This window comes from Peromyscus californicus, unplaced genomic scaffold (assembly GCF_007827085.1).
Source record: "Peromyscus californicus insignis strain IS unplaced genomic scaffold, ASM782708v3 Scaffold_7__1_contigs__length_154581171, whole genome shotgun sequence".
Classification (NCBI taxonomy): Eukaryota; Metazoa; Chordata; class Mammalia; order Rodentia; family Cricetidae; genus Peromyscus; species Peromyscus californicus.
The window spans coordinates 11,542,839-11,560,220 of record NW_026294595.1 but is presented as its reverse complement, the minus strand read 5'-3'; the positions used below and the strand labels follow the sequence as shown (position 1 = coordinate 11,560,220).

Here is a 17,382-nt window from a genome sequence, read left to right as displayed (position 1 = left end):
AAACTCTAATGGAAGCAAGGAATAAAATGGATGTCTTCAATTTGGTAAAAGTCCTGGATGTAAAATCTGTGCCTAACACAGATCAAGGAGCAGGGTGAGGGCCCATGCTTTCACTCAGCCTTAAGTGGAAATCCTCGCCAATGCAATAAGGCAGGAGAAGGAAAACAAAGGGCTTAAGTTGAAAAGAAAGAGGAAAATTGTCTGTATTTGCAGACGATGGTTGTCTAAGGAATCTACAAACAGCTTCAAGAACTACTAAGACTGTTTAGGAAGGTAACAGAGTATGAAGTCAACATACAAAGGTCAGTTGTATTTCTAGACAGAAGCAATAAACAGTCAGAAGCAGGAAACTTAAAAGCCATTACAATAGCATCAAACATGTAATTCTTGAATTTGATAGACTATAGCAAAACATGTGGGATCTGTATAGCGAGTATTACAGAATATCACTTATCAAAATCAAAAATCTAAGCACACAGCTCTATCAAGCTCATAGATCAGAAGGCTCAAATTGTTAAGGTATCATTTCTTCTAAGTTGACCCATAGATTGAATGGGGTGCTGGTTAACATCTTAGGCAATAGAGAATGGGAAGGTGATCATGAACTTTTTGTGTATATATATATGTGTGTGTTTGTGTATATGTGCAACTGTGCGTGTATGTATGTGGAGGCCAGAGGCTGATGGGTGTCTTCTTCATTTGCTGTTTTATTTTTGAGACAGACTCTATCATTGAACTTGGAGCTTGTCCATTCGAGAGGCCACAAAGCTCCAGGAACCTGCCTGTCAACTCCCCGCCAGGTCCCCCTTGCCTATTACCAGCACTACAGTTACAGACATACACCACTGGCCATGCCAGGCTTTTACATGGGTTTGGAGGAGTAAGTCCTCATACTCGTGTGACAGAAACTTAACTGAGTCTTTACTAAGTCAGACTATGAAATCTTTAGGGAAATAAAAAAAAACTATAAAATAACTAAAACCACTTTATTCTTGAAGTGTTAGAAGACTCAACTCATGCTGTGTCAGTTTAGGTCAATGGTTCTCCACCTTCCTAAGACTGCAGCTTCTTAACACAGTTCCTCATGTTGTGCTCACCTCAACTGTAAGATTGTTTTCATTGCTGCTTCATAACTGTACTTTTGCTACTGTTATGTGTTGTGATATAAATATCTGCTGTGCAGGATATCTGATATGTGACCCCCGAAGGGAGAACCGCCGGTTTAAGGCTTGGCGCCTGGAGTGATCAAGGCAGTGCAGCATTGACATATGGGCAGAGCCATGGGTAGGCCAAAGTGCAGAGGGGGCACCTGCATTGGAGGTGTTGAGTTCCTGCCAGCAGACTGACCCCACCCCCAGTGAAAAGAATCCCATTCATACTAGTTGTGACATTTTTAATGGACACAGAGGGGTCTTCATTTAATTTGAATGTATTTATCCACCAGTGACATTGAACTTCAGTTGGTTGTTTGTACACCCTCCTTCATAATTGCAGGATGTCTCCTGGGGATTCCTGTCATAAATATACCTCCTTGTTTTTCATCAGCCCCCTGTAATGTTCATCTTTGCTGCCGGATGGCCACTAGAAACCCCGTATTCTGAAACAGCCCTTATTCTGCATGTGGATCTGCTTTTGGGGTGGGGCATGCCGGGATGGCTCATTCTCTCAAGGTCAGTGGTGTGATGTCACAGGGCTTAGTCTCCAAGCTAGCTTCCCAGAGTGCGCAGTAAGACCTGGCTGGTGGTCAGGGTCCTGAGGGGACTCCTCATCCTGGACCTTCTTGCCAGGATACTCTGGGTTTCTGAAGCCTGACACCTGTGCTCCAGGAGTTGAAGAGGTAGGGCCCATGGTTTTTAAAGTCAAGGCTGCAGAGCTAGCACTGTGTCCCCTTGGTCCCTTGCCCTTTTTACCTTCCATAGAGCCCACCTCTGTAAGAGACAGCGCCACGTGACAGACGCTAGAATCAAAGAGCCATGGCTGGTTTTAATTGCTCACACTTAAATCTTTTTGAGTTTTTTTTTAAGTAAACAGTGAAAGTTTTGTATTGGCACATACACAGGTCTTCAGAAGTAGACGTCGGTGGGTGGCAAGCACACATTCTCCCTCACCCATCTGTCCAATCTTGGATCCATCCCAGGGCCATCGACCCCTGAGCCATTTGTTCTGGATCCTATGTGTGGGGTGGGTTTTTAGAATCCATCAATCTCTGTTACTTAGTTTAACACAGGGTGCTGCATGCTATCAGTGTCTCCGAACACGGTTATGTCCACTGAGCAGTGTTTCCTGGCCACCTTCCCATGTCAGGCTGTAAAAGTTGACCCCTTCCACTCGGTCTTAGCAGTGAGCTAGACAGGGACAGCTTTTTGGATCCAACAAGTTCCTTCTTGATGGGCGTAGGTCTTGCTTTTATTTCACAAGCAATCTTGCACACCCTGGTACAATATAAGCCTTTCTATACAATCTACTCAAAAGGGGAGATGCCAGGTTCGTGTGGCCTGGCATCAGTATCCTCACCAAGATACTGCAGAGCACCCTTCCGTATCAAGGCTTCTTCCACTGGTGGCTATCTTTCGCTCCCAGGGCACAAACTTCTTTTATTTGTTGCCTGGTTCATTTGTTCATTGTTTAGTTGGTTCATTGGCTCATTGGTTTGTTTGTTCATTGATTGATAGGTTGTTTCATTTGTTCATTGTTTAGTTGGTTCATTGGCTAGTTGGTTTGTTTATTTATTGATTGATAGGTTGTTTCATTTGTTCATTGATTAGTTGGTTGGTGAGTTTATTCAGCAGTTAGTTGGTGTGTTTGCTTGTTCATTGGTTGGCTAATTTTACTCATTGATGTGTTAGTTGATTGATTTGCTCATTGGTTAGTTGGTTGATTGATTCATTTTTTTTCATTGGTTAGTTGGTGGGTGGCTCATTTGTTCATTGGTAGTTGGTGGGTGATTTATTGGTTAGTTTTTGGTTCCATGGAGCATATCAGCACTAAGGAAGGTGTCTTTCATTGCCTGTGAGCCTTGAAAACCCTGTCAGAGCATTCAGGAAAGCTTTGTGTCTCTGGTGGTGACAGGCCATCCATCTGGAAGTGCTTGGAACAGGGCAGCTTTGGCCTTGCCTGGCCCTGGAATGAATCAGAGGAGCCACGCTCCTTCAACACGCTATGACACAGCAGGTGCTCGTGGAATACTGCTGAGGAAAGGCAGCCCAGAGCTGCCTAGTAGGTCTCAGTGACCCCATGGTCAGTGGGACCCTGAGAGGGTCTGACTTGCAACTGGCGCAGTTATGTAATCATCTCTGTCACCTCATCCTTAACACAGCTTGATGACCATCGAGGTGCTGAGCCTGGACTAGCCTACCCCCTGAGTCTTCCTAGGAGTTGGTGGGACCCTATAAGCCACACTCACACAAGCACAAACAACCCTACGGGCAGAAACCGTCTGCTGGTATCATCCTCCACTTCCTTCAGAACAGCGAGGTGAAACTATCTTTGCAGAAACGAGATGAGCCACCTGGTTCCTTGCTCAGCTCACAATGAGCAGAGTCTGCTGGCAAAGCCCGTATACAAGGAGCCCGGCACTCAGCCTGTCCCTCTGGGACACACCTTGTTTGGCAGTTGGCTGTCGGCATAATGTCCTTGACACAGGTTGTATTCTGTTGAACTCATAATTCTTTGAGAAGGGACAGGGTGAGAGAAACCTATTTATTCATAACCGTAGATGAAAAGCAACAATGACCACCCAGAAGGAGAAACAAGGTGTTGAGCAGATTTGGGGGAAGCTAGACCACCCTACTCTTAGAGGATCTTGTCCCTTGGCTAGTGACATTCCCTCCCAGCCCCTGAGGGAATGGAACACAGCACCCACAGCCACTAGGACAGGCCTCATCCAGGACTCTCCTGCTGCTGTCTGGTGTGAGGTACTCCACTCCTGTGCCTGGCACAGTACTCATGTGGCTCCAGACTCTGCATGGTGGCATCTGCTGATTCCCATATGGCACTGCATCTTCCTCTCTATCCTCCAAGGTTTGGCTCGGGTCTCCTTGCAGGAGTCCTTTGCATATGTTGTCTCTCCTCCCCCCTTCCTCTCCCCCTCCCCCTCCATGGCTCTGTTTGAGTAACAGTATGTGTGTATTACAGGTGATCTTTTATCTCAGGTATCACACTTGTACTGTAGGCAACTGCATTAGGGAGAATTGCAGGTGCATGTGTCTGAGCCTTGGCCAGTGTCTGGCTTCTACTACAAAGTAATGTAAAGGTGCCAGGTATCTAGACTTCAGGTCAGCCTTCAAGAGAGGTATGGACAGTCACAGACTAAGGGAGAAGCCCCGGGCACCGACTCCTTCCATAATAATTTGTTCCCAAGCTCCCCATTTTTCCTTATTTAGATTTTCCATAAAACTGTCTATCTGGGAACAGTGGTCAGTAGCTCCCTGGAACTCTTGGCTTTCTGGCGAGGAAGAAGTGCCTTTGACCTGGAAGAGGAAAAGCCAAGAGGTCAGAGATGCTTGCCCTGCCCAGCCGTGGAGGATGATGGTCTTTGCTGGGGGTGGAAGCTGGGCAATGATGACTTATGTGGCTCATCTTGAGCTACTTCACTTCCTGGAGAAGTAGTTTAGTTTTAGTCTTTTCATTTGTGGTTTATCCTTTTGTATCTATTCCTTCTTCTAGCCATGCCATTATCCATGATTTGTCTATCCATTCGTCTATCCATCCATCTATTCATTCATCCACCCAGGCATCATTTGCCTATCTATTCAACCATCATCTATCCATCCATCCATCTATCCAACCATCCACATATTTAGCAAACCATTCCTAAACTACCCATCAAACCATTCATACTTCATTCAATCATCCATTCATTTACCAACCATTTATTTTTCCATTCATCCAACATCCATTCAGTCTTCACCCTCCATCTACTCATCCACACACCTATTCATCCCTCTGTTCATCTAATCATCCACCCACCCATCCAGTCATCTTATCCATCCATCCATCCATCCATCTATCCATCTGTTTGTCCTTCATCCATCCATCTGCCCACACCACAGTTTATCTATTCATCCAATTATACATTCATCCAACCATTCATCCACTGCTTATCCATCTAACTACCTATCATCGAACCATTCATCTTTATCCATCCATCTAGCTATACCACCATCCATCCATCCATCCATCCATCCATCCATCCATCCATCCATCCATTTGCCTCACTTTTGAGACAGGGTGTCTCTGCATAGCCCTGGATGTCCTGGAACTCACTCTGTAGGCCAGGGTGACTGCAAAGTCATAGAGATCTACCTGCCTCTGCCTCCCAAGTGCAGAAACTAAAAGCATGAACCACCACACTTGGCTTATCTATCCATTCTTTATTCATCTTCCAATCTACTCACAAAATCATTCTTCAACCACTCTTTTTTTTTTCTATTTCCACTAGTCATCCATCATTCTGTATCTGTTCTTCCATCCTAAGGGTTGATGGAACTTGCAGCTGTGGATTTTGTAAACAAATGACCTGTCTTTAGGGGACTTTCTGAATGACCAGGATCAGTGTTTTGATGCTGTGGAAAGTAAGATAAGGGTGCTATTTCTGCTCACAGCATGACCTCCCTAGACCCTGACATCCTCTGGAGAACAGCTCTACCCATTCTCCCTGGAGTGACCTCACCCTGTCCTTGGCCCTGTCCAGCAGTCTCCTGTATGTGAGGAGTGGGGACTCAGCAGCACATCTGCTCTGGAAGCATCCTACCAGCCTCCTGTCCCATGACATAGAGGAAAGAACCAAGACTTTAGATCCCAATATGCAATTGGTTGACATTTAGCCAGACCCTTGGCATCTTCCCCAATCTGTTGGTTGGGTTCCTCATTTACTCTCAAACGGCAGGCTCCGAAGACTGTGAGAGTGAGGGAGGTTGGGCTGGGAGGTGTATAGTGCAGAGTCCCTGTTGTCCCTTCCCAAGACAAGACCATTCCGCATGCCTTTGGGGGTCTCTGTGCAGAGATGTCAGCCTGCTGGGCCTAGTGCAGCTGCTTGCACCCCTGGAGACACTTCCCCTGCACCTGCTGCTCCCCTCTGCCTTTCAGAGAATGTTCACACGCTAGCTTCTGCCACTTCCCAACAGGGGTTCCCTCTTGCAGTCAGTGACAGAGACCCCATTTCCTGCTATATTGCAGATTTCTGGACTGCCCACCACCACAGCCCATAGGGCTCATCCTTTCAGACAAAGTTCAGGGCAGTAAAATGAATTTGGCAGTTACTGGGGAGGAAGGAAATACTGGGGCACCCCAGGGGGAGGAGCAGAGCTGTGCACAGTAGAACTGCATGAAACACAAACACACACCCAATCCTCCACAAGTGCTCTTTTGAGGCAGAACCCTGCTGTCTAGGGAACCCTGCCTGGGCTCTCATAGAAAGGATCAGGGATATGGCTGCTGGGTGGGTGGCCTGTGAATCTGTGTAGAGAGAAGCCCTGGGTTCTGCTTCCTAGAGGCAGACCGACTTCCAGCTATCACTCCATGAAGAGACCCCCCTGCCTTTGGTTGCTCAAGATATACTCCAGTTCTAATCAATCCTCATGTCTCACCCTCCAACCAATACCACGATGTCACTGCCTTTCTTTTTGTTCCATCCCTGGCTTCCATGTCTTGTCGATGGGACTATCACCTGTACCTTACAGTCCCTCCTTGTCTCCTGCCCTATGGGGCTAGTGGGAAGTGTCCAGTAGATGAGGCCATGGTAGAGAGGGCTGGGCGGGGCAGGAAAAGCAAGCCCTTCCAGGTGCAGGCTCCTCCCAGGCTAGTACTTTACGTTCATAACTGCCCTTGACAGTCTAGGTCCCACAGCTGGGGACATAGTCTCAGGCTCTTGTGGAGGGAACAAGACAGGTTCCCAGGAGTTTGGCCCCACCCAGCCCCACACTGCTGATTCTGCTATGCCTTGGTGTCTGTCACGGGTGTGCAAATGGTCTTGTTGCAATCTGGGGCTAACTGGGGAAGGTGGTCGTGCTGTGCACCGCACAGACCCAAGCAGGCTTTGGATGGACCATGGGGGGCGGTCCCTGCAAGGCTGTGGCTGTGATGTGGAGATAGGCCAGCCAGCTCAGGGCTCCTGGGGTATGCAGTGGAGTGAGAAAGATGCTCTGTGACAGGCTGAGATCCCCTTGCCTGGAGCAAAGCCAAAGGTTACCGAAGAGTTTGCAGGTGGGTAAAGGGACCCATGTCTATGGTGGCATCCAGCCTGGCAAAAGGTCTGAGGTCAGGGCACCAACGATCAGAGGCCTGGGGAGAGCCAGGGGAGGTAAGAGAGCCTGCTTTGCTCCAAGTGGCCAACACTGTCTGCCTGCAGCCCTGGCCACACCCTCTGTTGTCCCCAGTTTTAGTCACAGGAGAAGAATTTTACCAGGGCCTCCAAGATACCCCGCTTGTTTTCCAACCTCCTGGTTGACCTCGGATGAGGCCACTATCCTCAGGAGAGTTGGTGGGAGGGACCTGGGCAGACTCTCCGATCTGCCATTCCTTCTGGCTTGGCTCTCTGGCCTTTACTAAAATGGGCCCTTGGCCCTAGGAAGCCACAGGGAAAGAGAGGCATGGGAGAGAGTGAGAGGATTGGCCGCCCCAGCTTGTGAAGGTTGCTGTCCTGTGCATATGGGCAGGGCGGGAGCTGAGTAGGCTGGGCAGCAGCATGCTGTGTGGCGTTGGTAGACTAACTATACCTCTCTGAACTTCTTTTGCTTTTTTCGGACAGAGGCTGTGAGTCCAGGTCTTGTTACTGAGCCCTCTGATGCTTACTCTTTTGTCTGCGAACCTAAAGAACCGAACCTGGGCACTTCACTACAAGGCTCACACATTTTTCTCTCAAAGATAATGATGTTGACTTCAGAGCTTGCAGCACGAAACACCTCACTGCTTCTCTGTTTCTGTCTCTTCTGTCTGTCTTTCTGTCATCAACCCTGTCTTTCTCAGCCCATCTCTTCTTTTATGTCTCTCAGTCTCTGTATACGCCTCACTCTTCTCTTTCATTCTGGCAGTCAGAAAAAGGTGGTAATTGTGGCCCATAATGTCTCCCAGCAGGTGTGACATGACGGAGCCTTGGTGGCTGAGGCAGGCTGTGGATCATGGGAAGAGGGCTGCTTGACCATAAGGTGGTAATAAACCAGCCATAGCTTGGCCTCAGATGGGTCGTAATGCCCCCTTGCCTTTGTTGAGATACTAGTCACCAGTGAGCGACCCAGTGGGACCAAGGCTGCACTGGGGATTCTGGGCCAGTGACCTCCCTGTGAAGGTCACAGAGGGCACATGAATCCCTGTGGAACTTCTGGGGGATGGAGCTATGCCGAGCACCTGTCAGGAGGGGACAGGTAGCTGGGCTGGAGGCCTCCTGCTCCTGGCAAGTGCTTAAACATCTGCAGTTTATTTAGGGTGTGTGCACACTGAATTGGAGCAAAGGGCAGTTATCACCCAAGTCTGTTGGGTCAGTAGTGCGGCTTCTGAGGACCTCTGACCGCTTCCCTGCTGCAGCTCCAAGGCTCCTAGCTCATCTTCTCAGCTCGCAGCTGCTCTGAGAAGAGAGCCTGGTGGGAGATGGGATGTGGCAGCCAAGGTGAAGTGAGTTTCATTCATGGAAGCAGAACAGGAGAGCTGAGCTTGTTCACTTTGGCCTCCCATGTATAAAAGCCATTGGCCGACCACTCAGTCATTCAACAAACCCATCTGAGTGTTGACTGTGCTCTGCCCCTGCCCAGCACAGGACAGAAGGCTTCTGCCCTTCTCATTTCTTTTGGTGCCCACCCAATGGGGGTGGGGTGCAAGATGAACCCTGCAAGTTGTCTCATGTACCTCTCCTCTCAGGACCTCACCGCTCCGTGGTGCTCCCTGTGAGTCTCTCTTGTCCCCAAGCCTCCTGCTGAGCTGGGCAGCTGATGTGCTGAGGTCAAGGCTTGGCCAAGGTCCCCTCGGAGTGTTTCCACTCCCTGGGGTGGGCAGGACTGTGGTGGCAGAAAGCATGGAGGCTGGGATTTTAGATTCTATTCTGAGGGCACATCGTGAGTGGCTCCAGATGGTGACCCGGCTGTCACTGGTCTTCCCGAGAGCAGGCTGCGTTTGCAGTGTTGGCATGGTGGGCTCCAGTCCCAGGCTGCTGAACACGGGACTGGCCCTCCCGTGGAGCAGGCTGGTGTCCTCACAGATGCCACCCTTTCTGTTTCTGAGCACGAGCTATGCCATCTATGACAAGGCACCAATTCTGCTCTTCCTAAAAACGGACACCTCATTCCCTCTGCTCTTAAAGCCTGGGACCTCCTGGTGTTGGGCTGTAGAGTGATGCTTCAGGGCCTGGCCATGAGCTGTCTGCCTCATTTGGTCCTTCTGAGTAGAGCGTAGGCAGAGCCTTGGGCCACATCTTCATATGTCAATGGCTCAGTTTTAGTTGTCTGTCTCTGGGCAACAGGTCTCTCTGGCTCAGGAGAGCCCATGTGTTGTGGTCATTCCAATGATGCTTCAGTGTCCTATGTGAAGTGAGTGGATGGGAGGCATCAGGGTGACATGAGCTTGGTCACTCCAGGGCTCAGCTCTGGAGGAGCACAGAGCAGCCAAGTGCTTAGTGGTGATGAAAGAAGTGTCTTGTGGGGAAGGGCAAGGCTACCCTGTGGTTAGAAGTGACAGTGTCCCTGGAATGTGAAACATGAGAGTGATTATCCATTTGTAATATCTGTCTTTGGCATCTGCCTCCTGGTTTTCTCCATTCCTCTTTTCATTTGCTCAGTGAGTGATTGATTAATCCTTCCTTCCATCCACCTACTCACCCACTACTCACTTATCTTTTTGTCCACTATCTACCCACCTGCCATTAATATCCATTCACCCACCCTCTCATCCATCCATCCATCCATCCATCCATCCATCCATCCATCCATTTATCCATCCATCCACCTACACATCTATTCTCCATCCATTAATAAACTTGGCACTAAATCCATTCATCTGTCCATCCATCCAGTTTTCATCATCCATATATCTATCTATACATAATCTATATCTATCAATCTACCAACCTACCCCACTTACCATCCATATTTACTCATCATCCATCCACTGGTCTGTTCACTCATCCTGTCCATTTATCATCCATCCACCCACCCACTGTCCATCATCCATCACTCCATTGGTCTGTTCATTCACCTAACCATTGAGGAATGCTGTCCTCCAAGCATGACATGGCTACTGCTGTCTTGAAATCAGAGCAACTATAATTATCCACATGAGATTCTCACAAAGATTGAGTCTACTAACATCTCTTCTAGAGGGGGAAAAGGGCTCACAAGGTGTCCTAGATGTTCACAAATGGCTCACATGGCTGCGCATGAGGCAACATACAAGGCTTTGCTTCTCCTTGAGGATACAAGTGATTAACTGTTGCTGGGTGGGAGCATGTCTCTTCCTTGTCAGCATAATCCCACCTAGCTTGTCCATATTCCTATAAGACCCGAGTTAAACTCATTGGTTCGCTAAGCTAGACTTGGGAGGAAGCCTTTCTTTGGTCGGTCACTGTTGCTTTGTCTACGGTGAATTGATGTTTGTTCATGTCTTCCCAAGAAAACTTAACCCACCACCAATCCACCCACCCATCCATCCATCCACCCACCCTGCCATCCACCTACCCGCCCACCCACCCACCCATTCATCTACCCACCCACCCACCCATCCATCCATTCATCCATCCATCCATCCACCCACCCACCCACCCATCCATCCACTCACCCACCCTGCCATCCACCCACCCACCCACCCATCCATCCACCCACCCACCCTGCCATCCATCCACCCACCCACCCACCCATTCATCTACCCACCCACCCACCCATCCATCCATTCATCCATCCATCCACCCACCCACCCACCCATCCACCCACTCACCCACCCATCCATCCACCCATCCATCCATTGATCCATCCATCTATCCATTCATCCATCCATCCATCCATCCATCCATCCATCCACCCACCCATCTACTCACCCATCTACCTACTCATTTGCCCACCCATCCATCTCTCTCTCCACCATTCATTCATACACTCTTCTACCCACCAACCAGTCAGTCATCTGCTTATCCATCCATCCATCCATCCATCCATCCATCCATCCATCCATTCATCCATCCATCCATCTTTTTGTCTATTCTGGCCCCTTTATTTGAGCCCCTTGGTAGCATGGCTCCATTTGTGTGTTGAATATCTAGAACTCAGCTACATGCTTCCAACTGCTTCCTTAGTTACCACTCTTTTATCTTAGAACTAATCTCACCTGCATCCACTTTCCTGTTTAGGGATATCATACCTGGTTTCATTAGCATTAAAATAGCATGGGGATACTGGAGTGTTAGTAGCAAGTGTTCGGACTGACCATGAACACACATGAGAGGCTGAGTCCAGCCTCTTGGGTCTCTGTCCACTGAGGGGTGGGCCAACATCTGCTCCTTTCTGTGTCTAAAAGTGACAGCAGGGCTCCTGTGTCCTAGGGGCTGGGTCCTTGTGTGCTGTGATGCAGACTGAGGCCAGTGGCCTGGTACTGCCCCTCCTGTATGTTCTTCAAAGGCAAGTGTGGCATATACATAGCCCAGTAACAGGCTGTCTGGAGAGCAGATCCTGCTGGAGTCAGAAGTCTGAGGTAACATTCTAGGTCATGCTATCACAGGGAGGCTGTTACTCATGTGACCGGGCCACTGCTGCAGTAGTATGGAATCCGCTGAGGCTGGGCAGCAGGCCCAAACACAGGGGTCTTAGTGCTCTGCCCGCCTCACTGACATGGCTCTCAGGCAGGTCGGGGAGACTACTACTACTCATGTTCCACTCTAAGATAATCTTTGATCGGTAGGTTCTGGCTTGCCGCAGTAATTCTTACTGCGAAGGCATCTGGGAAATGTAGTTTTAGTCTCCCAGGTTGTGGAGCAGGACTTTCAGGAAGGAGACTGGGTCTAGCTGAAGTGAACGGCCCTCTCTTTGGAGTCTGATCTGATCATAGGTGGAGCATTCTTGAAAGAGCAATGGAGTTCTTACATGCAAAGCATTTGGAGGCGGTCTCATTAGCAGAGGGTAGTGGGTCTCAGGATTCTTCAGGCTCACTGAAGGGACTCTTACTTAGAAGCACAGGCTTCTTGTTGGGAGCAAAGGCCATAGATGTAATACCATGTGTTTCCTCCCCTGAGTTTTTGGGACTCAGATAAGTCCTAAAGGCACCAAGAATACCATTTTCCCCCCAGGGGGCCCTGCACTTGAGCTATGCAGTTCTGGGAACTGTCCTTGGCAGGTTCCAAATGGCTTCTGTGGCTTCTTTAACTGGCTTCAGTTGGCACGATCCTCCCATTGGGGAGGGGTGACCCTGCATTCTTAGCTCATTCACCTGTTCCAACATCCTCTGCCACTGCAGAGTGGAGGTGCTTAACCTGGGTGCAGGCGGCACTGGTTTGAAGAGCAGTTAAGCATCCTATGTGGGAAGGAGAGTTTTCCAGAAGCCTGTGTTCTGGACACTACTCTGGTGCTCTCCACACCTTGTTCAAGACTAAATATATTTTGCTCTCTGGCCCAGAAAGGTCTTGGCTAGCAGGAAGGGTGGCACTGGGCCTAGGCGAGGTCTGGTGGCCTTTTAAACGTGTTGCAGTTCACGTCTGCAAACATCCCCAGGCAGGCTCCTGCGAAACCGTTCTCTGCTTTGACAATGGGGAAACCAGGTTCTGGCCTGGTCTGGGAAGAGCATCACAGTATAGACGCTGTGATGTAGGTCCAGGAAACCCTGCTGGGATCCCCATCTCTCCCCTCGGCCACTGCCAGCCTTGGAGCTGAGTTTCTGAGATGACCCAAGGTTCGGTACTGTGTCATTCTGGCTAGGTGTGTAGGCAGTTGGCACAGCCATCTTCCCACGGCTGTGTCCAGGCCTGGGACTGTGCCACACAATCTTGCCAGGTACTCAGCGTTGCCTCTGATGTACACTGGACTAGGGCCCAGGGAGGGCTTTATCATCACACAGAGTGCCACAGAAATGCGAGTAACTGACACCTTACGTGGGACTGGGCCCTTGGTAGTGGCTAAAAGCTGTCTAGGATTGTGAAATGGGTGGAGGCTATCCTGGATCAATACTGGGCTGGCTGTCCACACTGTGCCCTGCTGTCCTTCCTTCATCATGATTTCCTGTAGAGGTGGGGAACCCCTCTCTGGAGTAAATGTTGAATAATGCCAAAAAGTTGGCTGCAGACCTGACCCCTTAGGCAGCCTTGGGGCACAGGGTAACGTGTCAGGCTCTAGACTTGGTGGCTGCTGCTGCTGGAGGATGGATCAGAAACCTGCATGATCACCTCTTGTTTCTCCTTAAAAACAGTCTGACTGTCCTCCTGGGGAGTCCCACAGTAACACTCACTTAGGAAGAAAGGTGGGGAGTTGGTGAATTGAGTTTGGGAGGGACAATCAAGGGCCGAGCTAATTTCAGCCTCCTGCGGCCTTCAGGTATGGGTGCTGAGTTTTTATTGCAGCATGTAGTATTCTTAGGCAGATGGGTATACACAAAATGAGCACATGGGCATGTATAGATGCCCTTCAGGCATAGCTGGATCCAGGTGCTCACTTAGCATGATAGGAGTCTGCACACACACTGGAGATAGCTGCCCTCTCTGTGTATGTAGCCCACATACAGCCAAACAGCCGAGTCCTTTTCCCAGAGGAAACCACAGGATGAGCAACACTGGGCCAGCCTGGTCATGTGACAGGAGGTTTCGCACCCTTGTGGTACCACTTTATTCTCCTCTGGATAGCCAAGAGCTTCCTATTTGTTGTAACTCAAGTTGAACATAGGTAAACAGGAAACCAAGTTGTCTGGGGCAGGCACGTGTGGACTCAAAGGCCTCTTGATGTAAGGAAAGTGGGCTTAAGGGGGCTCTGCAGAGGGGCATGTTTTGTGTTTGGGGATGTTCCAGCTTCATTTCCATCACTGTGACAAAATACCCTGACAAAAAGAAACTTAGAGTGGAAAGGAATTGATTTCAGTTTACAATTCCAGGTTACAGTTCATCATTGTGAGGAAGTCAAGGCAGGGTCTTTAAACAGTTGGTCAGCACATCCACAGTCAAGAGCAGGGAGACATAAATGCACACACACCCACCTGCTTGTCTGTCTGTGTTCAGCTTGATTTCTTCACTCTTGTACTTCAGGACCTCATGCCTAGGGAATGGTGCCATCCACAGTGGGCTGGGCCTTCCCACATCAATTAATTTAAATTCACCCCCCATGGACATGCCCACAGGCAAACCCAATATAAACAATTCCTCACTGAAACACTCCTACAAGGTCAAGTTGACAATTAAAGCTAAACATTGCAAGGGCGACTGATGAGCTCTTGGGCAAGTACCTGTATTTCAGAGGTCAGCGGGTCAAGCTTCTGCCTTTCTCTGAGTGGCTCCCAAAGGATGGAGAGTCAGAAGCCTTCCTAAAGGGATCTGAGGTCCTTGCAGGCATTCTCCTGTCCTGGGTATTCAGGCCTAGGCATTCAGGTCTTGTGAGGGCAGACAGAAATTGGGTATTTGCTGTGACCTTTTGTTGGAACATGAAGGACAAAATGACACCAGTGGCAGTGGAGACAAGTGGAGCTTGTGTGACTCAGGCCAGTTGAGGCTTTAGAGTGAGAAGTAAAGCAGGAAAGGTCAGGGCTGTCAGAGGGTGTAGAAGAGGCCTGGCAGCTGATTTGCAGGAACGACCGCGGGCAGCTGATTACAGGAACGGAAATAGGGCCACTTCTAAGAGGTGTCCCTCCTGGTCTCGAGCAGGCCCCCAGCCTCTTCTGAACACCAGGTGTTTGTTGGCAGGGGGAGTGTGAGGGCTGGCTTTAGTTGTCTAAGACCATCCTTCTCTTGGGGGTCCCCCTCAGCTGTATCCACCCTAGGGCTGACACAGCTTCTCTGTCTTTGCAGCTCAGCCAACAGATCTTCTGGAAATGCTAGATTTTCACAATTTGCCCTCAGGGGTAACGAAAACCACAGGTTTCTGTGCCACTCGACGATCTTCCCAAGGGCCGGATGTTGCCTACCGAGTCTCTAAAGATGCACAACTCAGCATGCCCACCAAGCAGCTGTACCCTGGTAAGTGGCACTCCATTCCTGTTCTGGGTGGTGGAGGGAATGCTGGGGACTCCAGGGGGCAAGAAGCTGGAGTGGGTGGTTGCAGCAGAGGCACGAGTATGCTTTCTGGGAGTCTTCATTATAGTGAAACCTACCACCCACCCATCACTTGTGTGCACAAGGCCTTGTCTGTGCTTTGAGAGGTCCAAGCAGGAATGTTTCCACCAGTGACAAACCACAATGACAAAGGGCAGGAAGAAGGTGGATGCCCCCCAGGGGTGAGGTGAAGAGAGGTCTCAGGTCATGGGAAAGGAAGTGCTTGCCGTGGGGAACACGAGCCTGACTGGGGCCAGTGACATTAAGAGACACAAGTCCAACATCCTGGCTAGTAGCTAGCGTGAGAGATTCTTAATGAGAATCTGCTGCCAGGTGCCAGACCTCTGCTTTTAATTAGGTATCCAGAGGGAGCCATTTTGGATGGAGGTATACATCCAGATTATTCACCCACTTGGGTAGTTAGCTCCTATCCTCCACACCCATTGGCACTGATTAAATGCTCTGGGAATATTCTGTGATGGGCAGGTGATGGATTCCTCTTTCCCTGCCTCAGGAGGGCTCGCTGGCTCAGTCTGAGGTGCCCTGACCCTGCTGACCTGAGTAAGAGGTGAGCCAGGCAAAAGACACTCCCTTTCTGCGATTAGAAGTCTGTGTTCAATCTTTTGGTGGTCTGGACATGACCTCCCAACGTTGGACCAGAATTGGGCAGTTTTAGCAAGCTGTGCTGTCCTGATGAGCCCCACATCTCTGCTGTATCCCTGAAGGATGCTCTTGCTGGTTGTATTCACTTCCTCTGGCCTTCTGCTGTCTGGGTTTGTCCCCCACCTCTCAGTGTCTCTCTGAAGTCATTGTGAATTTAAAAGTTTGTATCTGCAGGAGAGGCTGGGTGATTTGGTCCAAGGTGTCGTTTTTTTTGGATGGATGGGTATCATGCACCATGCACATCCCTTGCAACGACAGGGGAAGCAGCCTGGGTTTTCCAAGGAATGTGCCTTTGGTGCAAAACCACCCTGGGTCACAGATGCTCAGTTTAGAGAATGCATAAATCATGATGTCCCACCATGACCCTTTCTGAGTAGCAACCTCACCCTTCCTCGGGGGAGTTGCAGGGATACTGTGCCTTATTTTTGGAGAGAGCATATATTTTGCGGGGAGGTCACCTTGAGAATCCTCATCTCATCTTTTTCCAGAGAGTTGTACTTTTTCTGCCTTGTGGCCCAAGAGATAGAATTCCTCAATTGGAGACATGGAGGCCTGGGCCCAAGGAAGGGCTGGAAGAGGCTGGCCAGGGACAGCAGGGTATTCTGCTGCTGTGAGTATGGCTGTGGACCTTTAGACAGCCTGCGGATAATAGTTTCTCTTACCGCTGTCGCTCAAGGCAGGAGCGCTAGCAGAACAGGTCGCCACAGTTCCGATCTGTCACTCTCTCCCCACTGGGCTAGTTTACGGTAGAACGCTCTTGCAGTATCAAGTCACTGAGCCTAAGAAATGGAGGGGATTCCCGAACCACAGGAGAGCGGGTATTTTTGTGGTTGTTGATTAGTTTGTTGTTATTTTGTTTTTGAGGCAGAGTCCCATAGAGGCTCAGGCTGGCCTTGAACTTGCCAAGCAGCTAAGGAGACCATGAACTCCTGGTCTTCTGCCTCCACCTCCCAAGCGCTGGGATTATGGGCATGTGCCTGGCTTCAGCCTGTCCTGAGCTCTTAGCCTCTTGTCTTAGACTCCGCCATGTGGGGATCACAGACCTTTGTCACCAGACCCCCTGGGATTTCTTTCTTTCTTTATTGATAGGGTGTCAGGTATTCTAGGCTAGTCTCAAATTTTGCTTTCCAGCCAAGGTTGACCTTTCTCACCCCAAGATTGCAGGCGTGCACCAGTATGTTTATGCGGTGCTGGCGACCAAGCCCAGGACTCCATGTGGGCTAGGAGAGCACTCTACCAACTGAGTCCCAGCCCCAGTCCTGGAAAGAGTTTGTTTTTCTTTTCTCCTGCCCTCAAATTAGTAACATGATTAGACACTCAGAGTCGCTCTCACTAGGCGGGGCGGGGCTGGGGCGGGGCACTGGGCCATGCAGTGAGTACCAATGGCCAGTGGAGCCAAGGTGGCTTCAGAGTATCTGCAGAGGAATTTCTGTGGCGTCATCTCAGGTCTCACAGGTCAGTCTGGGAAAGCTGTTCAGGGGACAGCATTATATGTCATCTGGTGTATGAGGCTGTGTACCTTAGAG

General features: G+C 49.7%; 1 protein-coding gene across 7 annotated transcripts in view; it reads left to right on the top strand.

The window, feature by feature from the left end:
* The window catches only part of Col5a1 (collagen type V alpha 1 chain), a 154,718-nt gene that overhangs the window by 21,309 nt on the left and 116,027 nt on the right, over nt 1-17,382 (top strand). For all 7 annotated transcript variants that reach the window (XR_008215058.1, XM_052724382.1, XM_052724381.1 and 4 more), the window contains exon 2: nt 14,951-15,118. Coding sequence is in view for 6 of the 7 variants with exons in the window: in XM_052724382.1 (XP_052580342.1) it covers nt 14,951-15,118 (168 nt within the window). In the remaining variant the exon portion in view is untranslated. The remainder of the gene's footprint in view (nt 1-14,950; nt 15,119-17,382) is intronic.